The 25068-nt window shown below is 36.4% G+C and overlaps 2 protein-coding genes across 4 annotated transcripts in view; one reads left to right on the forward strand and one right to left on the reverse strand.

Annotated features, from left to right (window-relative positions):
- Positions 1-25068, forward strand: part of RUNDC3B (RUN domain containing 3B) — a 297797-nt gene that overhangs the window by 63822 nt on the left and 208907 nt on the right. The gene's annotated exons all lie outside the window — the stretch shown is intronic.
- ABCB1 (ATP binding cassette subfamily B member 1) overlaps positions 1-25068 on the reverse strand; it is a 95674-nt gene that overhangs the window by 42601 nt on the left and 28005 nt on the right. For 2 of the 3 annotated variants that reach the window (XM_041728224.1, XM_041728225.1), the window contains 10 exons: positions 23930-23984; positions 21731-21922; positions 20925-21096; positions 16463-16587; positions 10634-10805; positions 8425-8538; positions 8173-8283; positions 7867-7992; positions 7553-7756; positions 6850-7020 (listed from right to left, as the gene is read on the reverse strand). In XM_041728224.1, coding sequence (XP_041584158.1) covers positions 6850-7020; positions 7553-7756; positions 7867-7992; positions 8173-8283; positions 8425-8538; positions 10634-10805; positions 16463-16587; positions 20925-21096; positions 21731-21922; positions 23930-23984 — 1442 coding nt within the window. Of the gene's footprint in view, positions 1-6849; positions 7021-7552; positions 7757-7866; positions 7993-8172; positions 8284-8424; positions 8539-10633; positions 10806-16462; positions 16588-20924; positions 21097-21730; positions 21923-23290; positions 23891-23929; positions 23985-25068 lie in introns of those variants that run through there. The other variant, XM_041728226.1, reaches the window with a different exon arrangement.

Genomic DNA, 25068 nt, shown 5'->3' on the forward strand with positions numbered 1-25068 from the left:
CCCCTAATCTCAGCATAAACACAGAGCCACCTGCAGGAACAGTGCAGTGCTGATACAGCAGGCTGCCTAACTTACTTACATCAAGCTCCTGTGCTCTGGTGGGACTGCCCTTCTCTGCAGAGCTTCCCTCAGTCCCAGTGCGGTGGACTCCTTCCTCAGAAATCCAGCACAAGACCCTGCCCACACCACATCTCGAAAGCCTGAAGTTATAAAGGTCAGCCAGCTTGGCTGGGATAAAGTCAGGAGGGCAATGTGCTATTACTGGAGAGAAGGCAGGCAAAAAACTCCAAGGCAGATAGTGTGGAAACAGCAATTTGAAAAATGTCTGGGCAAACAGTGGGAAGATTATTCTTTATTCTAGAAGTACTTCTCTGAGAGGCAGTGTTCCAGGAGACACTTCTTTGAGAACAAAGGTGCTGGCTGCCACTATTTCCCTCCCTCATAAACACAGAGCCTGCCACCTGAGGAAAGCAGCTTAGCTCAGACAATAGCTGCCTAACTTGCTTAAACCAAGACCCACTCCCCTGTGCTCTAGTGGGACTGCCATTCTAGGTCAGGTTTGCCTCAGTCCCAGCATGGTGAGCCCCTCCTCCAGAAGACCAGCGCAAACACCCTGCCCGCTCCACATCTTCCAACCAGAGACTTCTACAGGGCCTCAGTTCTGGTGGAGTTGTTGTCAGGTATCATTTGACAAGCAAATCAGAGCACACCTAGTTAAAATTCACCACATTCAGACCAAATACTGCTCATAACAGGCAAGGAGAGCCTCTGCAGATGACTCGCTTGAAGGATAGAGCAGCCACAACACAACAGCAGAGTGCAAGCAGCACACACCAGAGACACTCCCTGAAGTACCAGGACCCTGGGAACTACATGACCTCTTCATAAAGCCATTATTTTCTGGAAGCAGGAGAAATAAATAGCTTTTGTAACACAGAGAAGAAGGCAGAGACTTAGACAAAATGCCAAGATGGAGGAATTTATCCAAATTAAAGAACAAGTTAAGGCCACAGCCAGAGAACTAAGTAAAACAGATATAAGTAACAAGCATGTTGGAGAACTTAAAGCAACAATCATACGGATACCCACTGGGCTTGACAAAAGAATAGAAGACATCAGGGAGAACCTTACCACAGAAATAAAAGAGTTAAAAAAGAATCAGAGATGAAGAATGCAATAAATGAGGATGGAACCAAATTGGATGCAGTGAACAGAAAGCTGGAAAAAAGCAGAGGAATGAATTAGTGGCCTAGAAGACAAATTAATAGAAAATAATGAGGCTGAACAAAAGAGAGAAAGAAGAATTACAGAACATGAGAATAGACTTAGGGAACTCAGTGATTCCATCAAATGTAATAACATTCATATTATAGGAGTCTTAGAAGAAGGAGAGACAGAAAGGGGGGGCAGAAAATTTATTTCAAGAAATAATAGTGGAAAATTTCCTTAATATGAGAAGGAAACAGATGTCCAAATCCAGAAGGCACAGAGAACTCCCACCAAAATCAAAAAAAGCAGGCCAAAACAAAGACACACTGTAATTAAATTTGCAAAATATAGTGATTAAAAAAAAAATCTTAAAAGCAGCAAGACAAAAGAAGTCCTTAACTTATGGGAAAACCCATAAGGCTAGCTGGAGATCTTTCAACAAAAACTTAGCAAGCCAGAAGGGAGTGGCATTATATATTCAGGTGCTGAAGGGGAAAAATCTACAACCAAGAATACTCTATCCAGCATGGCTACCATTAAGAATAGAGGAGTGATAAAGAGTATCCCAGGGGATCCATGGGTGGCTCAGCAGTTCAGCGCCTGCCTTTGGCCCAGGACATGATCCTGGAGTCCCGGGATTGAGTCCCACGTCAGGCTCCGGCATGGAGCCTGCTTCTTCCTCTGCCTGTGTCTCTGCCTCTCTCTCTCTCTCTCTCTCTCTCTCTCTCTCTCTCTGTCTATCATGAGTAAATAAATAAAATATTAAAAAAAGAAGAGTATCCTAGACAAACAAAAACTAAAGGAGTTTGTGACCACTTAAATCAACCCTACAAGAAATACTAAAGGGGACTTTTTGAGTGCAAAGGAGAGACCAAAAGTGACAAAGACATAAAAGGATCAGAGAAAATCTCTACAAACAATGACAAAACAAGTAATAAAGTGGCAATAAATATGTATCTATTAATAATTACTTTGAATGTAAATGGACTAAATGCTCCAATAAAAAGACATAGGATGTCAGAATGGATAAAAATATAAGACTCATCTTTATGCTGCCTAAAGGGACTTATTTTAGACCTAAAGACACCTGCAGATTGAAAGTGAGAGAATGGAGAACATTTATCATGCAAATTAATGTCAAAAGAAAGAGTAGCAATACTTAGATAAACTAGACTTTAAAACAAAGACTTTAAAAAGAAACAAATAAGGGCATTATATAATCATAAAGAAGCCAATCCAACAAGAAGATATAACAACTATAAATATTTATGCACCCAACATGGGAGCACCAAATATATAAAACAATTCATAACATAAAAGTTCTTACTGATAATAACACAATAATAGTAGGGGAACTTTAACACCCCACACACTGCAATGGACAGATAATGTAAGCAGAAAATCAACAAGGAAACAATGGCTTTGAATGACACAATGGACCAGATGGACTTAACAGACGTATTCAGAACATTTCATCCTAAAACAGCAGAATACATACTCTTTTCAGATGCACATGAGATATTCTCCAGAACAGATCACATATTAGGCAACAAAACAGGGCTCAACAAATACAAAAAAGGCTGAAATCATACTGTGCATTTTTTTCTGACCATGCACAATGAAACTAGTAATCAACCACAAGAAAAAACTTGGAAAGACCACAAATACATGGAGATTAAACAACATGCTACTAAAGAATGAATGGGTCAACCAGGAAATCAAAGAAGAATTAAAAAATACATGGAAACAAATGAAAATGAAAACAAAACAGTCCAAAATCTCTGGGAGATAGCAAGAGCAGTCTTAAGAGGAAAGTATATAGCAATACATGCCTACCTCAAGAAGAAAAAAATCTCAATAAACAACCTTACTTCACACCTAAAGAAGCTAGAAAAAGAACAAATGAAGCCCAGAGTGAGCAGAAGAAGGAAATAACAAAGACTAGAGGAGAAATAAATGTTATAGAAACTAAAAAACAAAACAAAACAAAACAATTGAACAGGCAATGAAACCAGGAGCTGGTTCTTTGAAAAAATTAAGAAAATCGATAAACCTCTAGCAAGACTTATCAAAAAGAAAAGAGAAAGGACACAAATAAATAAAATCCCCAATGACACAGGAGAAATAACAACAAACATCACAGAAATGCAAATAATTATAAGAGAATATGATGAAAAACTATATGTCAACAAATTGGATAACCTGGAAGAAATGAATAAATTCCTAGAAATATATCAACTACTGCAACTGAAACTGGAAGAAACAGAATACTTGGACAGACTCATAACCAGCAAAGAAATTGAATCAGTAATCAAAACACTCCCAAAAAACAAAAGTTTAGGGCCAGATGGCTTCAGAGGTGATCTCTACCAAACATTTAAAGAAGAGTTAATACCAATTCTTCTCAAACTATTCCAAAAAAATAGAAAAAGAAGGAAAATTTCAAAATTCATTCTATAAGGCCAGCATTATCCTGATACTAAAACTAGGTAAAGACTCCACTAAAAAAAAGAGAACTATAGGCCAATATTCCTGATGAATATGAAGGCAAAACTTCTCAATAAAATACTAGCAAACCAAATCTAGCTATATATTAAAAAAAAAATCACTCATCATGATAACTGAGATTTATTCCTGGGTTCCAAGTGTCGTTCAATATCCTCAAATCAGTCAACCTGATAAAACACATTAACAAAAGAAAGGATAGGAATCATTTTATTTCATTTCATTTCAACAGACACAGAAAAAGCATGACAAAGTACAAGATACATTTGTGATAAAAAACCCTGAACAAAGTAGGTTTAGAGGGAAGATACTTCAACACCATAAAGGCCATATACGAAAGACCTACAGCTAATATCATCCTCAGTGGGGAAAAACCGAGAGTACTTCTTCTACCATCAGGAACAAGCCAGAAATGTTCACTTTCACCACTGTTATTTAATATAGTACTGGAAGTCCTAGCCTCAGCAATCAGACAACAAAAAGAAATAAAAGGCATCCAAATAGGCAAAAAAAGTCAAACTTTCACTATTCACAGATGACACATTCCTCTATGCTGAAAATCTGAAAGACTCCACCAAAAAATTGCTACAACTGATACATGAATTCAGCAAAGTCACAGGATACAAAATCAATGTACATAAATCTGTTACACTTCTCTATACCAATAATGAAGAAGCAGAAAGAAATCAAAGAATAAATCCAATTTATAATTATACCGAAACCATAAGACACCTAGGAATAAACCTAACCAAAGAGGTGGAAGACCCACACTTTGAAAACTATAAAACACTGATGAAAGAAACTGAAGATGACACACAGAAATGGAAAAACATTCCATGCTCATAGATTGGATGAATATTGTTATAATGTCTATACTACCCAAAGTCATCTACCCGTTTAATGCAATCCCTATTAAAATAACACAAGCATTTTTCACAGACTTAGCACAAACAAATCCTAAAATTTGTATGGAATCAGAAAAGACCCTGAATAACCAAACAACCTTGAAAAAGAAAAGCAAAGCTGAAGGTATTATAGTCCTGGACTTCAGGCTATAAAATAAGGCTGTAGTGATCAAAACAAGATGGTACTTGCACAAAGTAGACATATAGATCAATGGAACAGAATAGGAAGTTCAGAAATGAAGCCACAGATACATGGTCAATTAATCTTTGACAAAGCGGGAAAGAATATCCCACAGGAAAAAGACAGTCTCCAACAAATGGTTTTGGGAAAACTGGATAGCAACATAAAAATGATGACACTGGGCCATTTTCTTACATGAAACACAAAAATAAATTTGAAATGGATTAAAGACCTAAATGTGAGACTTGAAACCATAAAGATCCTAGAGGGGAACACTCAGGTAGTAAACCTCTTTAACATCGGCTGTAGCAATTTCTTTCTAGATATGTCTCCTCAGGCAAGGAAAACAAAAACAAACTATTGGGACTTTATCAAAATAAAAACTTTCTGCACAACAAAGGAAATAATCAACAAAACTGAAAGGAGACCTATGGAATGGGAGAAGATATTTGCAAATGACATATCTGGTAAAGGGTTAGTATCCAAATTATATTAAAAAACTTATAAAATTCAACACTCAAAAAGGAATAATCCAATAAAAACTGGGCAGAAGATATGAATAGAAATTTTTCCAAAGAAGACATACAGATGACCAACAGATACATGAAAAGCTGCTCAACATCACTCATCAACAGGAAAATACAAATCAAAACTATGGGAAATATCACCTCATGCCTATCAGAATCAACAACACAAGGAACAACAGGTGTTGGTGAGGATGTAGAGAAAAAGGAACTCTAGTGCCCTGTTGGTGGGAATGTAGCCACTGTGAAAACAGTATGGAGGTTCCTCAAAAAGTTAAAAATAGAACCACACTACAAAACAGCAATTGCACTAGTAGGTATTGACCCAAAGGATACAAAAATACTAGTTCAAAGGGATACGTGCCCCCCAATTTTTATAGCAGCATTATCTACAATAGCCAAAGTATGGAAACAGTCCAGTGTCCATCAACAGATGAATGGATAAAGAAGAGGTGGCACATATATACAACGGAATATCACTCAGCCACAAAAAGAATGAAATCTTGCCATTTGCAATGATGTAGATGGAGCTAGAGAGGATTATTGCTAAGCGAAATAAGTCAGAGAAAGACAAATACCATAAGATTTCTCTCATGTGTGGAATTTAAGAAACAAAACAAATAAGTAGAGGAAAATAAAAAGAAAGAGAGAAGCAAACCAAGAAACAGACTCAACTACTGAGCACAAACTGATGGTTACCAGAGTGGGGAGGGTGGAGGAGGGGATGGGGGAAATAGGTGATAGGGACTAGGGAGGGTACTTGTGATGAGCACTGAGTGTTGTATGTGAATGATGAATCACTAAATTCTACACCTATATTACACTGTATGTTAACTAACTGGAATTCAAATAAAAATTTTAAAAAAGAGGTCTTCATATTCCTTGTCCTCACAGACCTAGCTTGGTTACCAATACATGCCAGGGACCAACCAAACCATGCCTAGCAGTGTAAGCACTCAAATCTGATTGGGTGAATGAGTCCCGTGAACTCAAGGATTGCAGGAAGGTCAAGCTCTGTTGATAGTCAAGGACATTTCATGGCCCAGATAAGTTTCCAACATCATCAGTTCTCTGCCTCTTTCCTGAGTACAAGAGGTTTCTCATTTCCCATAGGGTCTTCAACAGGTATTTAAAATCTTGGAGATAAAATGTGAACCTTAATTATATTTTCCTCTTGTTGACAACAGCAAAAACAGAAAATGTAAATAACAGGGTCATCTCTACAGCCAAGTTTCAAGATCACAATGATGACCAATTTTCATTTGAAACTCTATTTCTCATTGTTTAATTTTAAAAATTTGCAAGTATCTTTCAGTGAAAGTTTATTCATTTCTACTTAAAAAAAAAACAGAGAAATAAATAGAAATTAAATGAAAAGATCCAAAGAGGACTACAGATTTGATTTTGACGGGATCACTTTAGAAGTATCAGAAATGTCCTTTTTCAAAAATAATATCAAGAAGAATTAATGGTGGGCTCTCCTTATGCTTATAAATCAGGTCAGTTTGAATCAAGGGTCACAGACCTTATCCAGGGCCACCTGAACCACTGCTTCACTTTCAGTGTCCAGAGCTGACGTTGCCTCATCCAGCAGAAGAATCTTGGGGTTGCGAACCAGGGCCCGAGCGATGGCAATTCTCTGTTTCTGTCCACCACTCAGCTGGGCCCCTCTCTCTCCAACCAGAGTGTCAAATTTCTACAACACAGAAAATAAAGAGGGGGTCTTAGCAAAAGAACAAACTATCTCAGCTTACATTTTAAGATGGGAAGTAATCCCATAAACAACCCACAGGGAATACAATCCAGTTCCTTAAAACTTAGCAATAACCAACCCCAATTTTTACAAATATACCTACTATTACCTGATGGTGCTAGAGCTTTAAAATCTGACATAATCTTGATTTCCCTTCCTAGGAGTTTTCTATAATTGACAGTAGATTCCTAACTTTTTTAAATTTTTAAAACATTTTTAGTTATTTATTTGAGAGCAAGAGCCAGAGAGATCACAGAAAGAGAAGCAGGGAGAGAAGCAGACTCCACTGTGCAGAGAGACTGATGTGGGGCCTGATCCTAGAACCCTGAGATTGTGACCTGAGCCAAAGCCAAACACTTAACTGACTGAGCAACCGAGGCGCCCCTAGATTTCTAACTTCTGATACAGCAGGCCAGAATTCTATTCTATTTTATTCTTTGAACTTCTAGCATGGCAAAGATCAAGAAAGACTTACATTAGGTAGTTTCATGATAAAATCATAGGCATTGGCTTCCTTAACAGCTTTCTCAATCTCATCCATGGTGACATTTTCGCGGCCATAGCGAATGTTTTCAGCTATCGTGGTGGCAAACAACACAGGCTCCTGACTCACCACACCAGTAATTTCCCGAAGATGCCTTACATTTATGGTCCTAATGTCCTGTCCATCAATACAGACCTGAAATAAAAAGTAAGCATGATTTGCATGCCTTGCAGATTTGTAATGTGAGCTGTGCAAATGGTAACTGCTGACGGCTGCAGCATCTAGTTCAGCAGGAGCCACCTCACCATGCCATCTGTGGGGTCATAGAGCCTCTGCATCAGCTGCACGGTCGTGCTCTTCCCGCAGCCACTGTTCCCAACCAGCGCCACTGTCTGCCCACTCTGAACCTTCAGGTTGAGACCCTTTAAGATCTAACAGAGCGAATGAGAAATAAACTTAAGGATAATAGTACACAGATTCCGAGACTATGAATTGACTATGAAGTCAAAACCAGGTTTAAATATACATTTTTTTTAAATCACTAAAGTCAAGTATCAGACACTTTCAACCAATACATGGTTGAATCACTGATTAATCATGTATCACTGTACCTTAACTTCTTTTCGAGAAGGGTAACTGAAGTGAACATTTTTGAATTCCAAATTTCCCTTAATGTTATCTGGTTTATGTCCACTCTTCGAATAGCTGTCAATGCTTGGTTTCTAAACAGAATAAAATTTCAGAAGATCACGAGGGTACAATAGCTATTTTTAGTGATGTTTGTGGAGCATTGGATAAAGTGATAAAGAAATTGACATTTAATTAGAAATCTTTTTAGAGGGAAATGGCTAGCCTGGACTTACATTGTCAATTATCTTGAAGATTTCATAAGCTGCTCCTCTTGCATTTGCAAATGCTTCAATGCTTGGGGATGCCTGTCCAATACTAAAAGCCCCAATTAATACAGAAAAGAAGACCTGAGGGATGTGAAGGAAAACCATCAAGTTACTTTGTGTTTATTACAATTTTTTTTCATACATCTTTCTTCTGATATAGCCAATGTTGTTGTTGTTATTATTATAAGTTATTATTATTTTTAAGGTGGCTTGTTATGAGTCCTGGTGTTAAAAACACTTTAAAAGTTTAAATCCTTTTTGATTTACAATGCATAATGAGTCTTACTTGCTCAGTGAAACAATGGTACAAGTTCCACAGGACCAGAATAGGATAGAATATATATTTATTTAATTATTTATAAATATTTACTTAATTATTTTGGTTCAGATCATCGGCAGGGCATAGGGGAAATAAATATCCAAAGGAGTGTCAGAAGACTAAGGTCTGGGTAAGCACTAGCCATAGCTGTCTGGCTTCAGGCAATTCTCCTAGAGTCTCCAGGCTTCAATTTCTTCATTTGCAAAAGTAGGCAGGATTCTATGGGTTTTCCTTACCTGGCAACCTTAGAGTTGTATCAAATGAAACAGTATATATAAAAATATTTTGTAAATCATAAAGCACACATCTAGGGCATTATTCTTGATCAGGCTGTCTTCTTTCCTCCTACCAGACTGTGTTTTCTTTGAGGTCTGATAAAAGGGGTTTATTTTTTCATTTTGACCAAATTAAATTGTTTTTCTTTAGGGTTGAAGAGAACTAATATCACCATTCATTCCTTTCTAAATCACATAGCAATTACCCAATAATTCACATAGAAGAAATTTTGCTAAGTGATTCTACACTAATTTTCTCAGTTAGGATCTACAACTATACTAAAAGTTAAGGCAAATTATTCCTGCCATTTCTATTGGCAAAAGAGGTAGCAGAAACTTGAAAAGTCTAGGTGGCCACCCCAAATCATACAGTTAGTAAGTGGCACAGATGGAATTTAAACCAAGTCAGCCTGATTTCCAATCCCATGCTCTTACTCATATTCTGCATGCTTTCCAGCTTGTGAGACAGTTCTGGGACCAGTGATACAAGATTTTAGACTGCTTATCTGTATCACAATTAAGTAGAACACATTTCTTATACAACCTAGGTTCACTAACACCATTACTCTCATAATAAAAGCTTTTCTGGTAAAAGCCATTTTTACTAAATAGCCTTGCACATTTTGGATGAGCACAACTGTTATATCTACATTACAAATCTTGTTCCTAGGAGAAAAAATGAGTGGGAAATATCAGGGAGGGAGACAGAACATGAGAGACTCCTAACTCTGGGAAACGAACTAGGGGTGAGGGAAGGGGAGGTGGGGGTGACTGGGTGACGGGCACTGAGGGGGGCACTTGAGGGGATGAGCATTGGGTGTTATTCTATATGTTGGCAAATTGAACACCAATAAAAAATAAATTTATTAAAAAAAACAAATCTTATTCCTGAGAAAGGGAACTGTTGTAAGGGACTTAACAAAATATGGTCTGTCACCAACAATATTACTTGTGCTTGGACTGTGAAAAAAGAATTCAAGGACTCTTCTAACAGTATGCACTTTATTAGATCAAGATATAGGTTGGACTTGGTTTATGAACTATTTCGCCATTTTTAAATAAAAGAGAACAGTATCAAAAGGCAAGCTTTCTGTGCTTGTACAAAGTTCTAAAAGGCAGAGAACCTCCAAATAGAATATTCTTTAAGGAAGAGTAACAATTAATACTCCCATAACTTTGCAAGGTAGACTAGCTATCATTCAAAGAAAATTGAAAAGTAGTTAAATACTGTATTTTGCCATTTGTTGTTGTGAATAGTAAATCAGAAAATAAAAATGAAATGCTTAGCACTGGGCCAACCACAAAGAAATAACCTCAACAAATAAGATTTCATGCTATAGAGATTTGTAATGTCAATATTATTTAGGCTGCAAGACAAACTGTGCAAGAGACTTGTAAAAAAGACACCACCGGTTGCTCAATACATCTAATTTCTTTTCCACTTTTTAATCTAGTAACACATGGCTCTTCATATTATTCAATTGTTCTTCAATACCTATTCTCTAGCATCACTCAAGCCAACACCACTCAACTCCATTGGAATTTTCACGAGAGATTCATTTCTTAAAATAACATCACTTACAGTGAGTACTTGTCCAATAGTATATTCATTGGAGAGGACCAAGGAGGTCCCATACCAGAAAGCCAGAGCATATGATGCATAGATCAATAAGAAAGCGGCACCAATAGAAATGTTGGCCGTGATAGCTTTCTTTATCCCAATTCTTTTAGCTTCTTCTAAATTTTTGTTGTACCTATGAGAAGTAAAAAAACTATCACATATATTCATAAATCATATGAAATGAACCAAGATAGCCTGATGGTTATTAAAGACTTAGAATGTGCCCATCCCTGTTCAGTGTTTTACATGTATTTTCTCCTTTTGTCCATACATTGACCCTATGGTGTTAGTACTATTTTAATCCCTTGTTGTAGAAGAGCAAACTGAGGCTTACTTATCCACAGAGATTAAAAATTTGGGGGAAAGTATTCTAAAGCTTCTTCTCTGGCCTTAACAATAGTTTAGTAAGTAAAATAATGTTTAGTAAACTTCAAGAATTTGCATTGTTTCATAGGCAAGACAAAACAGAGGTTCTGAAAACATTTGTGTTTCCCTTTAAAATCTTCATGCCTTTTAAATTTAATAATAAAAAGCAGATATAATGCTAGATAGTGCACAAGTAAATCCTTTAAATCTCTTAATGTTTAAGGAAATGTTAAGGAAGATTCTTTTTTCTTTTTTAAAAATATGGGCCCCATTAGCTTATCTCATGTCTCTTTTCTTAAGAAGAATCTTTGTAAATATAGAATGATGGTAAAATTATTATGGAAATAAGACTGATTATAATTGAGTCTGAAATTGTTGTCTTTTTAATCATATTTCCCTAGGAACTTAGAACATTGCCTTATAGAAAGAAAACATTCATAACTGTTAGAAGAACTTCCTTCCATATAAAATTCATACTTTAAGGTTCTTTGATCCATAAAAGCATGACATAGTATTATGTTAATTTTCTTTGGAGGATTCACTCCCTTAGTTGGAATGTACAGACAAATTCAAGTCCCGCTCAGGTAAAAGCATGCATTCTTTCTTGCCATCGTGACTTTAACTGGCTACTTTACTAGTTAAAAGAATGCCAAATGAAACTTCCATATCCACTAAAAACCAAATTTAAACAGAACTTCATGATGATAAAATAGTAACATACCATTATAGTTTCTCTCTGCAAAAATGTGTATCCCTAACTGCCAGTAATAATCTTTGAGCAAAAAAATTATTTTTGAGTAACATGTTTCAATGGTTGATCTATCTGTCTCCCACTTTTTGAGTTGACCTGAGGCAAAAGGTATTACTAGGCATCAACAATACTTGATTACAAAGAAGGAACGTTAATACACATGACTCACACCTTTTTTGTTACTTCCTTTATACCAGTTCTTGCTTACCGAGACTAATGCAGAACTCATTTCACTGATATGTTGTTGTACCATGCAGCCAGAGGAAACATTTTCATAGGAAGAAGCAACAAGGAAGAAAATCAGATACCAGAAAAGATAAATGAAAAAAAAAAAAAGAGGGTAAGGAGGAAGGAGATATCAACAATGCTACAATTACATAGGCTTTTTGATTAGGGTTTTGCTAAAAATACCACACTACCAAACCCAATATGAAAACCATCTACTCATTAAAAGCTTTAGTATAAGAATGGTCATTTAAGTCACCATTCTTAAAATGGATTAAGGATACATAACAAAAACCCTGATGTTTAGAAAACAATTCTTTTTTTTTTTTTTTTAAGATTTTATTTATTTATTCATGAGAGACACAGAGAGAGAGAGGCAGAGACACAGGCAGAGGGAGAAGCAGGCTCCATGCAGGAGGCCCAATGCAGTACTCGATCCCGGGTCTCCAGGATCACGCCCTGGGCTGAAGGCGGCACTAAACCGCTGGTCACCCAGGCTGCCCCTGGAAAACAATTCTTAAATATTATGAAAATATTTATCAGTGATGTAAACAGCCATTTACAATAGCAAGAAACACTTTTAGCTAAGCAGAGAAATCAATACTAAGAAGTAAGACACACAGGTGAGAAAAATATCATTTTAAAATTAAGGAGAATAAAACTATTCCTACACTATGGAATTGAATTCATTGTAAATTCTGGTTAAATTTCCATTCTAAGAGAGCCAGTTTCCTCTTGCACCTATTAATTGGAATAGAAAGTCAGACTAAAACCATTACTTGTCCATGCACAGCAGAGAAAGGAAGGGAAAGAACTACAAAGAAAACTGAAGGATTACATTTGGCCCAAGAATAATTTTAGCAAACGTACTTCCAAATGACATCTGATATCTGGGTACTTGTCTCCCCTCTCCTGCCCACAGTCTACATCAGGCCACCACAGGTCTTTCTTCTCAGGCTACAACAATAGCCTTGCTACCAGCCTCCCTACCTCCAATCTTTAACTGCTCCCCTCCACTCACCAAACCAATTACAGACAGAGAAATGATTTTAAAATATAATGGGGATATTTGTTCCTTTGTTTAAGACCCTCAACTGCTTGCCTGTGCCCTTGGAGTAAAATCTTAACTCCTCTACAGCCCACACTGCCTTCAACAGCCTCTCTTCTCCATCTCCCATCACTCAACAGAGCTCTAGGCACACAGACCTGATGGCATGTTCTAGAACATACCTAAGTTTGCCACCTCAGGAAGTCTGGAAGACTCTTCTCTCCCTACCCTAATCCCACCAGGACAGGCTTTTCCTCACCCTTCAAGTCTCAGCCTAGATGAAACCTCCTCAAAGACGCCTTCCCTGGCTGCCAAGGCTTTCCATGACTGCCATATTTAAAGTAAAATTTCCCTTCTCACCCTTATCAGCACACCACTTGATTGTTTCATAGTATGTTTTAAAAGTTGATTATTTCATTAATTTCTTCAGTGATTTCTTTCTTATCTTCCTTTCTACTCTCTTCCTTTCCCCTTTTCTCCACCTTACTCTTTGGACTAAGGATCCTAAGAGGGAAAAGTTCCTCTATTTCCAATTTTCTATTGAAAACGCAGAGTGCAGCACATACATGTGGTAGACACTGGCTAATCTGTTGAATTAATGAACTTTCAAGAAATGCCCAACCTGGAAAGAAAATCAGGCCAGCATGTTGTGGTCCTGAATATCCTCTTGATCTAAAGTTTCCTATATACCTCTGGTATATACTCTATATTAAGAAAAGTAATTCTTACTCTTAGTTTTCAATTTTTGTCATGAATTATACATAATTAATCCATTTTCCTCATCCACCAATACAAAACATTTCTTCCTTTCAATCTGTTAATATGGTTAATTATATTAATAGATTTCCTAATGTTAGATCATCTTTGTATTCATGGGATAAAGCTAGTAAGTTCCAGTTTTTTTAAAAATATGATGATATTTTTCACATGGATTTGTTTAGCTAATAACTTACGTAGACCTTCTGCATCTAGGTTTTAGGTGAAACTGCTTTATAATTTTCCTTTCTCATATATCTGCCTAATTGTGGCATCAAAGTTACACTGGCCTTATATGGTGAATTCTCGACTTTCTATATATATTTTTTTCACTCTCTGAAACAATCTCTATAAGATAGGGTTATCTTTCTCTTGAAGTTTTGTTAGAACTTGTCTGTAAAATTATCTGGACTCTGGGTTTTACTGTGTATATAAAGGCAGAAGGTGGCAGTTTTTAACTTTGGATTCAATCCCTTTAATGATTGTAGGTCCACTCAAGTTTTCTTCCTCCTAAGTAAGAGTTTTAGCCTATATATTTTTTAAAGATTTATTCATGAGAGACACAGAGAGAGAGAGGCAGAGACATAGGCAGAAGACAAGCAGGTTCCCTGTAAGGAGCCTGAGTGAGACTTGATCCCAGGACCCCAGGATCACTACCTGAGCCAAAGGCAGACACTCAACCACTGAGTCACCCAGGTGTCCCTGGTTTATATTTTTCTAGGGTATTGTCTAGTTCATTAGTTTTTAAAAATTTATTGGTATAAAGCTGTACTTTTTTAAAATGAAGGTTTTTTTTTTACCTGTAGCAATTTTTCCTTATTTTTTAAAATTCCTGATTAAATTTGCAAAAATACTTGATTATTTATTAGTCTTTTCAAAGAATTAATTTATGCATTTGTCAAGCCTCTGCTTTCCTACATTTATTTTCTATTCAGTTAATTTTTGCTATTTATTACTCCCTCCTTATACTTCCTTTATTGTTCTTTTTTTAATTTCTTAATTTGGATGCTTATTTAATTAATTTTCAGCAATTTTTCATTTCTTCTACTGGACACCCTAGTGGTTTCACTGGACATGAAATCCTCAGTCTTGGGGAGAGAGCCCTCTCTCGTTCACAGAATTTTATAAATTCAAGCCCTAAGTGCACCTGAGGGTGAGACCTGAGATTTTTGATTTCTGTAAGGAGATGCTTTCCAGCTCAGAAACTAGGCAGAAGCAGAAAAGCTTTATTTGTCTCCCTATGTTGGTGGACGTATTCTTTCTCTGGTCCACCCTTCTACTGAGAAAAACTAGAAAAGAATCTGATTTCAAAACTTCATTCTCTGTTTGCTCAAAATTAACTACTTAAAAAAAGCTTCTGAATCATCTAAATAGTAACCCCTATGACTCTAGGGTCATAGTAACCCCTATGACTCTTTATATCCCAAATACTGTTTACCTAACTGGTATATTAGATATTTTGTTACTTATAGTTGTCTACATTCTTCCCCTTCCCCTCCCTCTGAAAGAATTTAATTGCCAAAGAGGAAGGACTTTATTTGATTGGATGCTTGCCGGATCACTAAGTAAGACTTCTCATTTTGCTTATTTGGTAAGCAAAAACCTTACCAAAATTAAGAGAGAACATAGGTGTTACTCTCCTTTGAACTTAGCCATCATAAATTTTTCTCAGAGGACATCTTTGTGGGTATGAAATATATCAGGTGAACAAAAGTATACCCAAAACACACAGGCACAGTATAAAAATTATGTACAAGTATTATAATTATGCTGTGAACACCCATCTCAGCACAACTGAGGTCAAGACGTAGAATACTGCCAAAACCACAGAAGCCCTCTGCTATGTGTCTCACTCTTATAACTCATGCCTCATTTCTCCCAGGGGTAACTATCATGCTGACTTATAAAAATTCCCTGTTTTCCTTATGGCTCTACCAACAATGTATAATGTTCCAAACAATATAATTTAGTATTTCCTAACTTCCAAGTATACATATAGTCATAACATTAAAATACTATAATATCAGATTATAACATATATTCAATAAAGTCTGCCACTGTTTAGCAATCAATGGATCTGATAAATACTATACATTGCAATAAATTTACCATCTATACTCTCAGAAATCTAATAAAATGGGACAGTTGCAAGAAAATACTAAACAACACATAATAAAGATTCTGAACTTTTGTACAAATGTGCTTTTTAGTCATATTTTTATCTTCCAAATCATGGAGCCTAGCCCAACTGATGAGGAGCCAGGGCAAGAGGGGACACTAACTACAGTTTAAAATGTATACCTAGATCTTATACAAAATACTCATTTAGTCTTAGAGAACCAAGAATTAACTTGATGGGGAAAAATTATTGTCAGATATAAAATATGTTTCAGCCTTAAGAAATATTTTATCGCCCTACCCACCTAGGACATTCTAGAACATGTTTTAAATTAACAGATATAAGAAGACTATAACTAAAATTACAACTCTTCCAGAATATTAGCTATGCTGTAGAATATCTAGAAAGCTATTTAAAAGTACACCCCCACACACATACCCTTATATTCAACTCTATAAACTTGAAGGGCATCTAAGATGACATAGAATTTCAAATTACTAGCAACTTAAAACAAAAGACTCAAACCTTTCAAGTTCTTTCTTTTGTCCTCCAAAGGCAATCACAGTTCTGATTGCTGCTAAGACTTCTTCAGCTACTGCTCCAGCTTTTGCATAGGCCAAGAGTTCTTTATCAGTAAATGAAGATAGTATCTGTTTAAAAATGCAATTTCAGATCATTTAATATTCTTTAATGAAGGCAAAGCTGTATCAATGGCCCTCCCCACTTTACACACAGGACTCTGATGATCTTGTAAAACTTATTTTCCCTTCCAAGGCTGTGTGTGGTGTTCATTTAAAACCAATTTGATGTAAGAGTGGGTAGCAGGTAGAGGTTGGTCCGTTTGTAATTTCTGTTGAGTTCACCACAACTTAGAGAAAGCACTACAAATTCATTTGGCTAAAGCATATAGGTGTTGGTAGGCCAACAAAAGTTGAGCCAAACACAGAACAAATCAGATGGTAAATATTAAGAAGTTTTAGAAATTTTACCCTAGAGGGTGGATATTATTTTTATATTACAAATAATAACTACCATTTATGTAGCATCTACTATATCAGACAAGTACATACTATCCTTCTGAAGTATAGGTATTATCTTATTTAGCACAGGAAGAAACTGAAGTTCTGAGAACTCTGTTAATTTGTTACTGAGAGTAACAGTGTGTAAATTATATTCTTGGTGGTGATAATGCATTTCTCTATTAGTCAGGTGAAATACTTGGCAAAAGCTTGTGTGTTAATTGATTTTTCTGTTTACCAGAACAAGTCAGGTGGCAAATTCTTCATGTATTTATTGAAAAACTGTTTAATATGTACGGATGTCTGTCCTAGATAAGTTAGAAACAGTTCATCTTTTAATAATGATGCATTGCTTCAGATACTATCTGTTTAATAAATGGAGCCTAGGCTTATAGCTGGAGACCTAGGTTTTAATCCTCACTCTTGCATTAAGTTTTGGTATGATTTCAAACAAATTTCGTAAGTTCTCTGGTTGTCAGCCCAGTTAAAAAAGAAATGTGGCCCAAGCTAGGAAGCTTCTTTGTATCTGTGAGCCTGAGGCTCTTCTCTCTAACAGAGACAAGAAGGAAGAACAGAAGGGACCCAGTCATGGCAAGCTCCAAATATGCATCTTCAGACCAGTGTGCTGGCACCTGTCACCTTCCACCCAGAGACACTGAGGCAGCTAGAGGGCATAGAATCTACTTGCACTCTCCCAGGTGACAGATACATGAAAAGTACTAGCAGCTCCATATAAACCATGCTGACTGACCAAAATAATGTGCAAAGGGTCTGAATATGACACTGCCACTGGAACCCCAGCTCACAAAAGAAGGCCAGGAATTTCAGGCTAAGCCCACACATGGTAATGACTTGCTAAAATTAAAGACTTTAAATAGGACCCATCCTCCTCACATAAAGGACAAAATGTCCAGGATACAATAAAAAGTCACTTGAAACCAAGAAACCAAGAAAATCACAACTTGAATGAGAAAAACAACAACAACAATGAACTGACACTAAGACAAATCAAATGTTAGAATTACTTAACATGGATTTTGAAACAGCCACCATAAAACGCTTCACTAATCAATTACAAATTCTCTTGAAATAAAAGAAAAAAATAGGTACTATACTATTAACATTGAAGTGGAAGTTATAAAAACAGGATGAAATGAAATGAGAAAACTGAAAGATCCAACAGCAAAATTAGAGGTCATGGAGGAAGGTCTCAGTCTCACTGAGTGGCAGTGACAGAACAGAATAGGTGTCCCTAGGATAGAACAATGGAATTCACTTGCTCTGAAACAGAGAGCAAATGAAGAGCTTCAGGGACCTGCGGAACAATGGGAGAAATTCCAACATTTGTCACCATTGAAATCTCAAACGAAGAGGAGAAAGAGAGTAGAGTGGAAGGAGTATTGGAATAGTAGGGATAGAAGAACATACCTCAACATTATAAAGGCCATATATGAAAGACCCACAGCTAACATCATCCTAAAAGGGTAAAAACTAAGAGATTTCCTCCTAAGGTCAGGAACATGAAAGGGATACCTACTCTAGCCATGATTGTTCAACATAGTACTGGAAGTCCTAGCCTCAGCAATTACACAACAACAACAAAATAAAAGGTATCCAAATCAGCAAGGAAGAAGTAAAAGTTTCAATATTTGTAGATGACATGAACTCTGTGTAGAAAACTCAAAAGATTCCACCAAAAAATTGGTAGAACTGATACATAAATTCAGCAAAGTTGTAGGATATAAAGTCAACATATAGAAATCTGTTCCATTTCTAAATACCAATAGTGAAGCAGTAGAAAGGGAAATCAAGGAATCTATCCTGTTTACAATTACATCAAAAACTGTAAGATATATAGGAATAAACCTAGCCAAAGAGGTAAAACACTTGTATACTGAAAGCGATAGTACACTTATGAAAGAAATTGAAGACACAAAGAAATGGGAAAAAATTCTATGCTCATGGGTTGGAAGAATAAATATTGTTAAAATGTCTATACTACCCTAGATATTCTACATACTTAATGTAATCCCTGTCAAAATACCACTAGCATTTTTCATAGAACTAGAACAAACAATCCTAAAATTTGTATGGAACCACAAAAGACCCTGAATAGCCAAAGCAATGTCGGAAAAAGTAAAGTGGGAAGCATCAAATTCTAGACTTCAATCTATATTACAGAGCAGTAGTCATCAAGACAGTATGGTATTGGCACAAAAACAGACATATAGATCAATGAATGGAACAGAACAGGAAACCCAGAAACAGACCCACAACTACATGGTCAAGTAATCTTTGACAAAGCAGGAAAGAATATTCAATGGAAAAATAGTCTCCTCAACAAATGGTGTTGGGAAAATTGGACAGCCATATAAAGAAGAATGATACAGGACCACTCTCTTAAACCATACATAAAAATAAACTCAAAATGGATGAAATATCTAAATGTAAGACAGAAAACCATCAAAATCCTAGAGGAGAAAACAGGCAGCAGCCTCTTTGACCTCGGCCACAGTGACTTCTTACTAGATATCAAGATAAAACTTCTGCAGAGTAAAGGAAAAAAATAAACAAAACTGAAAAGCAACCAAAGGAATGGGAGAAAACATTTACAAATTATCAGAAAATGGGCTAGTATCCAGAAGCTATAAAGAACTCATCAAAATCAACACCCCAAAAATACACAATCCAGTTAAGAATGAGAAGATACGAACAGACATCTCTCCAAAGAAGACCTTCACATGGCCAACAGACACACAAAAAAATATTCAGCATCATTTATTATCAGGGAAATACAAATTAAAACCTCAGTGGGATACCACCTCCCACCAGTCAGAATGGCTAAAATTAACAACTCAGGAAACAATAGATGTTGGCAAGGATATGAAGAAAGGGGAAACTTTTGTACTATTGGTAGGAAAGCAAACTGGTGTAGCCACTCTGGAAAATGGTTTGGACATTCCTCAAAAGGTTAAAAATAGAACTACCCTATGATCTACCAACTGTATTACTAGGTATGTATCCAAAGAATACAAAAATTCTGATTTGAAGGGGCACATGCACCCCAATATTTATAGCAGCATTATCAACAATAGCCAAATTATAAGGAACACAAATGTCCATCTACTAATGAATGGATAAAGAAGAACTGGTGTATGTGTACACACACACACACACACACACACACACACACACACACACACGATGGAATATTACTTGTCCATCAAAAAGAATGAAATCTTGCCATTTGCAATGATGTAGATAGAACTAGAGGGTATTATGCTAAGAAAAATGAGTCATTCAGAGACAAATCTCATATGATTTCACTCATTTGTGGAATTTAAGAAACAAAATAAATAAACATAGGGGAAGGAAAAGAAAAATAAGATAAAAATGGAGGCAAACCATAAGAGACTTAACTGTAGAGAACAAACTATGGATTGCTGGAGGGGAGGTGGGTAGGGCTGGGCTAAATGGTTGATGGACATTAGGAGGGCACTTATTGGGATAAGCATGGGGTGTTATATGTAAGTGATGAATCGCTAAATTGTACTCCTAAAACCAATAGTACATTATGTGTTAACCAATTTGAATTTAAATTTGTTTTAATTTTAAATTAAAATAAATAAATAAATAAATAAATAAATAAATAATAAAATAAAACCAAGTATCAAGTATAGATCTGGGTCCTCATAGGATAAAAACAGCCTTCCACCATGGGGGATGAGGTGGGGACAGTTTAAAACCAAGAATTAGGGCAGCCCAGGTGGCTCAGTGGTTTGGCGCCTCCTTCAGCCCAGGGCATGATCCTGGAGACCCGGGATCAAGTCCCACATCGGGCTCTCTGCATGGAGCCTGCTTCTCCCTCTGCCTGTGTCTCTGCCTCTCTCTCTCTCTCATGAATAAATAAATAAAAATTTTTTTTTAAATTAAGTAAAATAAAACCTAGAATTATATGCTTTACCCACCTTTGCCCAGATGGCGGCTGAAAGTCCAAGAACAGGGCTAATGGCCAAAATCACAAGGGTTAGCTTCCAACCACGTGTAAACCCCACTATAAAACCGGTGAAAAATGTTGTTATTGATTGAAAGAACATTCCAATTTTGTCGCCAATTCCTTCATTGATTTTGGAGACATCGCTAAAAGACAGTGTTAGAGATAGACAATCAGAACTGTGAACATAGAACTTTTCTCCTGAATCCAGTTAGTTGTTTCATTTTGTTTTGAGGATGGGGCAATTTGTTTACACCTAGGATTTTCCTTGGGAATTTCCTTAGAAAGTACTGTGTTGTTGCTCTATCACACCACTCTCCAAGGACTTTCTGAGTCTGGCAGGTATACCTCACTCATTGCATGCCATGCAAGTCTCCTCATGCCCTGCTGGGGCAGTGAGAATCAAAGGATGTAGAAGACATGGCTGCTGCTCAGAAGGAATGTAGTCTCATAGTCACTTCTGAGTCCTCTGCTGGTATCTCTGAGCAGATCTGATAACATCCTTTTTCATTTAAGTAAGAGTAAGAAACGTGTCTGAGTTCAACATGAAACCAGGTACTGGGGCACCTAGGTAGCACAGTGGTTGAGCATCTGCCTTTGGCTCAGGGCATGATCCCGGGGTCCTGGGATCAAGTCCTGCACCAGGCTCCCTGTGGGGAGCCTACTTCACCCTCTGACTATGTCTCTTCCTCTCTCTGTCTCTCATGAATAAATAAATAAATAAAATCTTTTAAAAATTAAATAATTAATTAATTGATTTTTAAAAAACCAGATACTTACTCTGTGAGCCGGGTGTTAAGCTCCCCAACATCATGCACGTCAAACCAGCCAATCTCCTGTCGCATGATAGCATGAAAAAATTGTTTTCTAATTTTGAGTATCTGTCTTCCTGCTGCCAGGCACCAGAATGAAACCTGGATGTAAGCAGCCACCAGCACGCCAGCACCGATCCCACTGTAATAATAGGCATACCTGCAAAGCAACAAGAACACTACACAGACAAGGCTTTCTCATCACTGCAGCCTTCCCCAACCAATGACTCATACTTTTGCTTTCAGTCACCTGTATACCTTGCCATCCTTAACAAATTAGAAGAGGTGGTAACAAGCAGAACTGGTGGTCAGCATCCAACTACATCTATGCCAACACAGTGAGATGGTGAGGAGTGTGGTTTCTGCTTTGGCTCAAATCTCAGCTCCTCATTTAACTGCTGTATAATCCTGAGCAAGCTGCTTAACCTTTCTGAAGCTCAGTTTTCTAAATTCTTATCTGTAGTGAAACGCAGATAAGAATAGTAACGTGGCAGTGCACAACATGCACTTATGGCCAGGGCCATAAGCTCCAGAGTATATGCCAGTTACTGTGAAAGACTTGTGTGGTGCCCTGAAGCATCACAGCATCAAGTTAAGACCTACCACTGTCTTCCTGTCTACTTATATTGCCTCGTGATCAGTTAATGAGCACTTTGAGGTGCTTTCTGCATATTGGAGAATAGAAAGAAGTAACATATTGGAGAATAGAAAGAAGTAACAAAACGTCAGAATGTGGAACCAAAAGATGGAAGTGGTGCCCTGCCCTTTGGGGCTATTAATCTGGCAGCACATAGAAGCCAAATAAAAAGTATTTTTACATTGTCTGCCCAACTACCATTCATGAGTTACCCTAAAATGCTTACAGAATCAAATAACACTCCTTTCAGTTTAAACCCTGACAGTAAAAAACATGACTATCTTGTAAAACCAGACCTGTGATCATCTAGAAATAGTGAATTTATGTTTCTTTGCTCTGAGTCTTTATTTTTTTTTTTTTTAAAAAAAGGAAACAAGTCTTACATCTTACTAAGCAAATTCATTTTTAGGTTAAAGACAAACATTCTAAAATGAAATCTGAGATTCTAATATTCCCATTTTTACAAGTTCACTACTTGCCACCTTCCCATAAAAAGGTTGGTAGGAACCATGCAGAAACTATAAAGTGACGATGTAATAACCAGAGAGTCATGGATGTTACTGCTTACAAAATAGTGTTCAATCCCGCAGGCATTTTGGTAAACATGTTTTCCCCAAGCTATTCCTTGTGATTACAATATATTTATTTGGGAAAATGTAATGAGAATGCTAAATTTTAGTTAATAAGTAATTCAGTAATTAATTATTATCCAAGCGTTAATGATACAGCAAGAAATAGCTCAAAAGAAAACCCACTTAACAAATAGAATGCTTGAGCAGTTAATGTATTTTAAGCCTCAGTCCACATAAATTCAAAAAAATCTATTTATATTTAAGCATTCATAAGATGATTACAAGACAGTTTCATTTTTCTCAATATAAAAAAAAATACCTCTCTATAGGAATATTTGCTTCTCATCATTCAAAATATGATCAAGAGTCTCTATTTTCTTCAAATCCAAGGGTAATGTGGAATCATTACCTTCTGATTAACCAACTTGTACCTTTGGACATCTCTTACAAGCTGTTTTGGGAAGCAAACTTCAAGATACATAAATCATTAACAAAAGCTTTTCAGGTCAAATAAAGGTCAGAAGGACTATATTTATTCTGGGATGTTTTGTTTCATTGTTTACAATTTGATGCTGTGTTAAAGAAAAAATTGTATCTATTGGCTTCATTGTATCATGACTAAAAAAGTCCAGGAAGCAAGTTAATAATTACAAAGTCATTGTAAATACATGATTCTTAATTTAATTACATTTTAAAAAGCCACTTCGAACTCCTCTAATTTCCCAGTATATGATATTGTATATTTATAATGCATATATAAATCTAATCTAGGCTTAACTTTGAGTACATCTCATGCAATAAATTATTTTCGTAAGAAATAAAAAATTTTACATTGTATCCTGCTAGAAAACTAACAACGGTATTATTCTTAAAAGTCTGAATCTTTATCATAATAATGCAAAATTTTAAACACTGCTATAATTAGATACAGAAAATAGTAAAGAAAATGTTTAATTACGTGGTCATTTCCTCCTCCAGATGGTTGATGAAAGGTTGTGTATTGTTCATAATACCTAGATCACCACAAAACAAACATATACCATCATGTCTCTTTGTTCTCCAGTAAAAATAAGCATATAAAAATTAATCAAACTTGTGTCACTTAATATTTTGCACATAAAATTATGTTTTATGTGTAAGCACTATGGCATCCATTCAAATGCTTCACTATTGGCCATCAGCAGCCACACACATACTTAATTCTGGGAAGCTTTTTTTTTTTTAAGATTTTATTTATTTATTCATGAGAGAGACAGAGACAGAGACAGAGACAGAGACGGAGAAGCAGACTCCATGCAGGGAGCCCAGTGTGGGACTCAGTCCCGGGTCTCCAGGATCACACCCTGGGCTGAAGGAAGGGGCCAAACCGCTAAGCCACCCAGGGATCCCCAATTCTGGGAAGCTTATTTGCAAGAAGAAACCCACATTTGTTAAGCAGCAGTGTGTCAGCTGGAATATTGGTATCGATGAATTAAAATATTTTATGAAATATCACTCTAAGATGACACAGAGCAAACTCTTTCCTACGGCCTCTTCTTGATAATTAAATACCAATGCATATTTGACTAAAGCACTTGGCATTTAGAGTCTCACAATATTTTTCCAGCTTTTATTTAAATAAAACACAAAAATTTATATAATAAGCACCACTGAGTTCATCATGCAGTATTAGCAAAAGTTGACATTTTTAGACAAGGTACAGTAAAACTTCAACACTGCCCACTGCAAACCGCCCCCCCACACACACACATAGTACTGTTCAATATTTTGGTGCATATTTTTTCAGTTCTTTTCTATATGCATGCCTACTCACACATAAATACACATACATGCTTGCTTTAAAAAAAAATCACATCCCACATTCAATGGCCAATTTCCTGTCAATGTGTGTGTATAAGTGCGTGTCTCCATTTTTTCAAATTTGCATCTATTTCAGTTGTTTCCAATATTTTACTGTTACCAGCAATGCTGCATTAAACATACCCACACACATATATAGGAATGTATGGTATACATTTTTATAGGATGAACTATCATAATCCGGATTGCTGGATCAGTGGGGAAGCATACTTTAAATCCTATAGTCATTTCAAACAT

The sequence above is a fragment of the Vulpes lagopus genome, chromosome 13 (assembly GCF_018345385.1).
Source record: "Vulpes lagopus strain Blue_001 chromosome 13, ASM1834538v1, whole genome shotgun sequence".
NCBI classification, from domain to species: Eukaryota; Metazoa; Chordata; class Mammalia; order Carnivora; family Canidae; genus Vulpes; species Vulpes lagopus.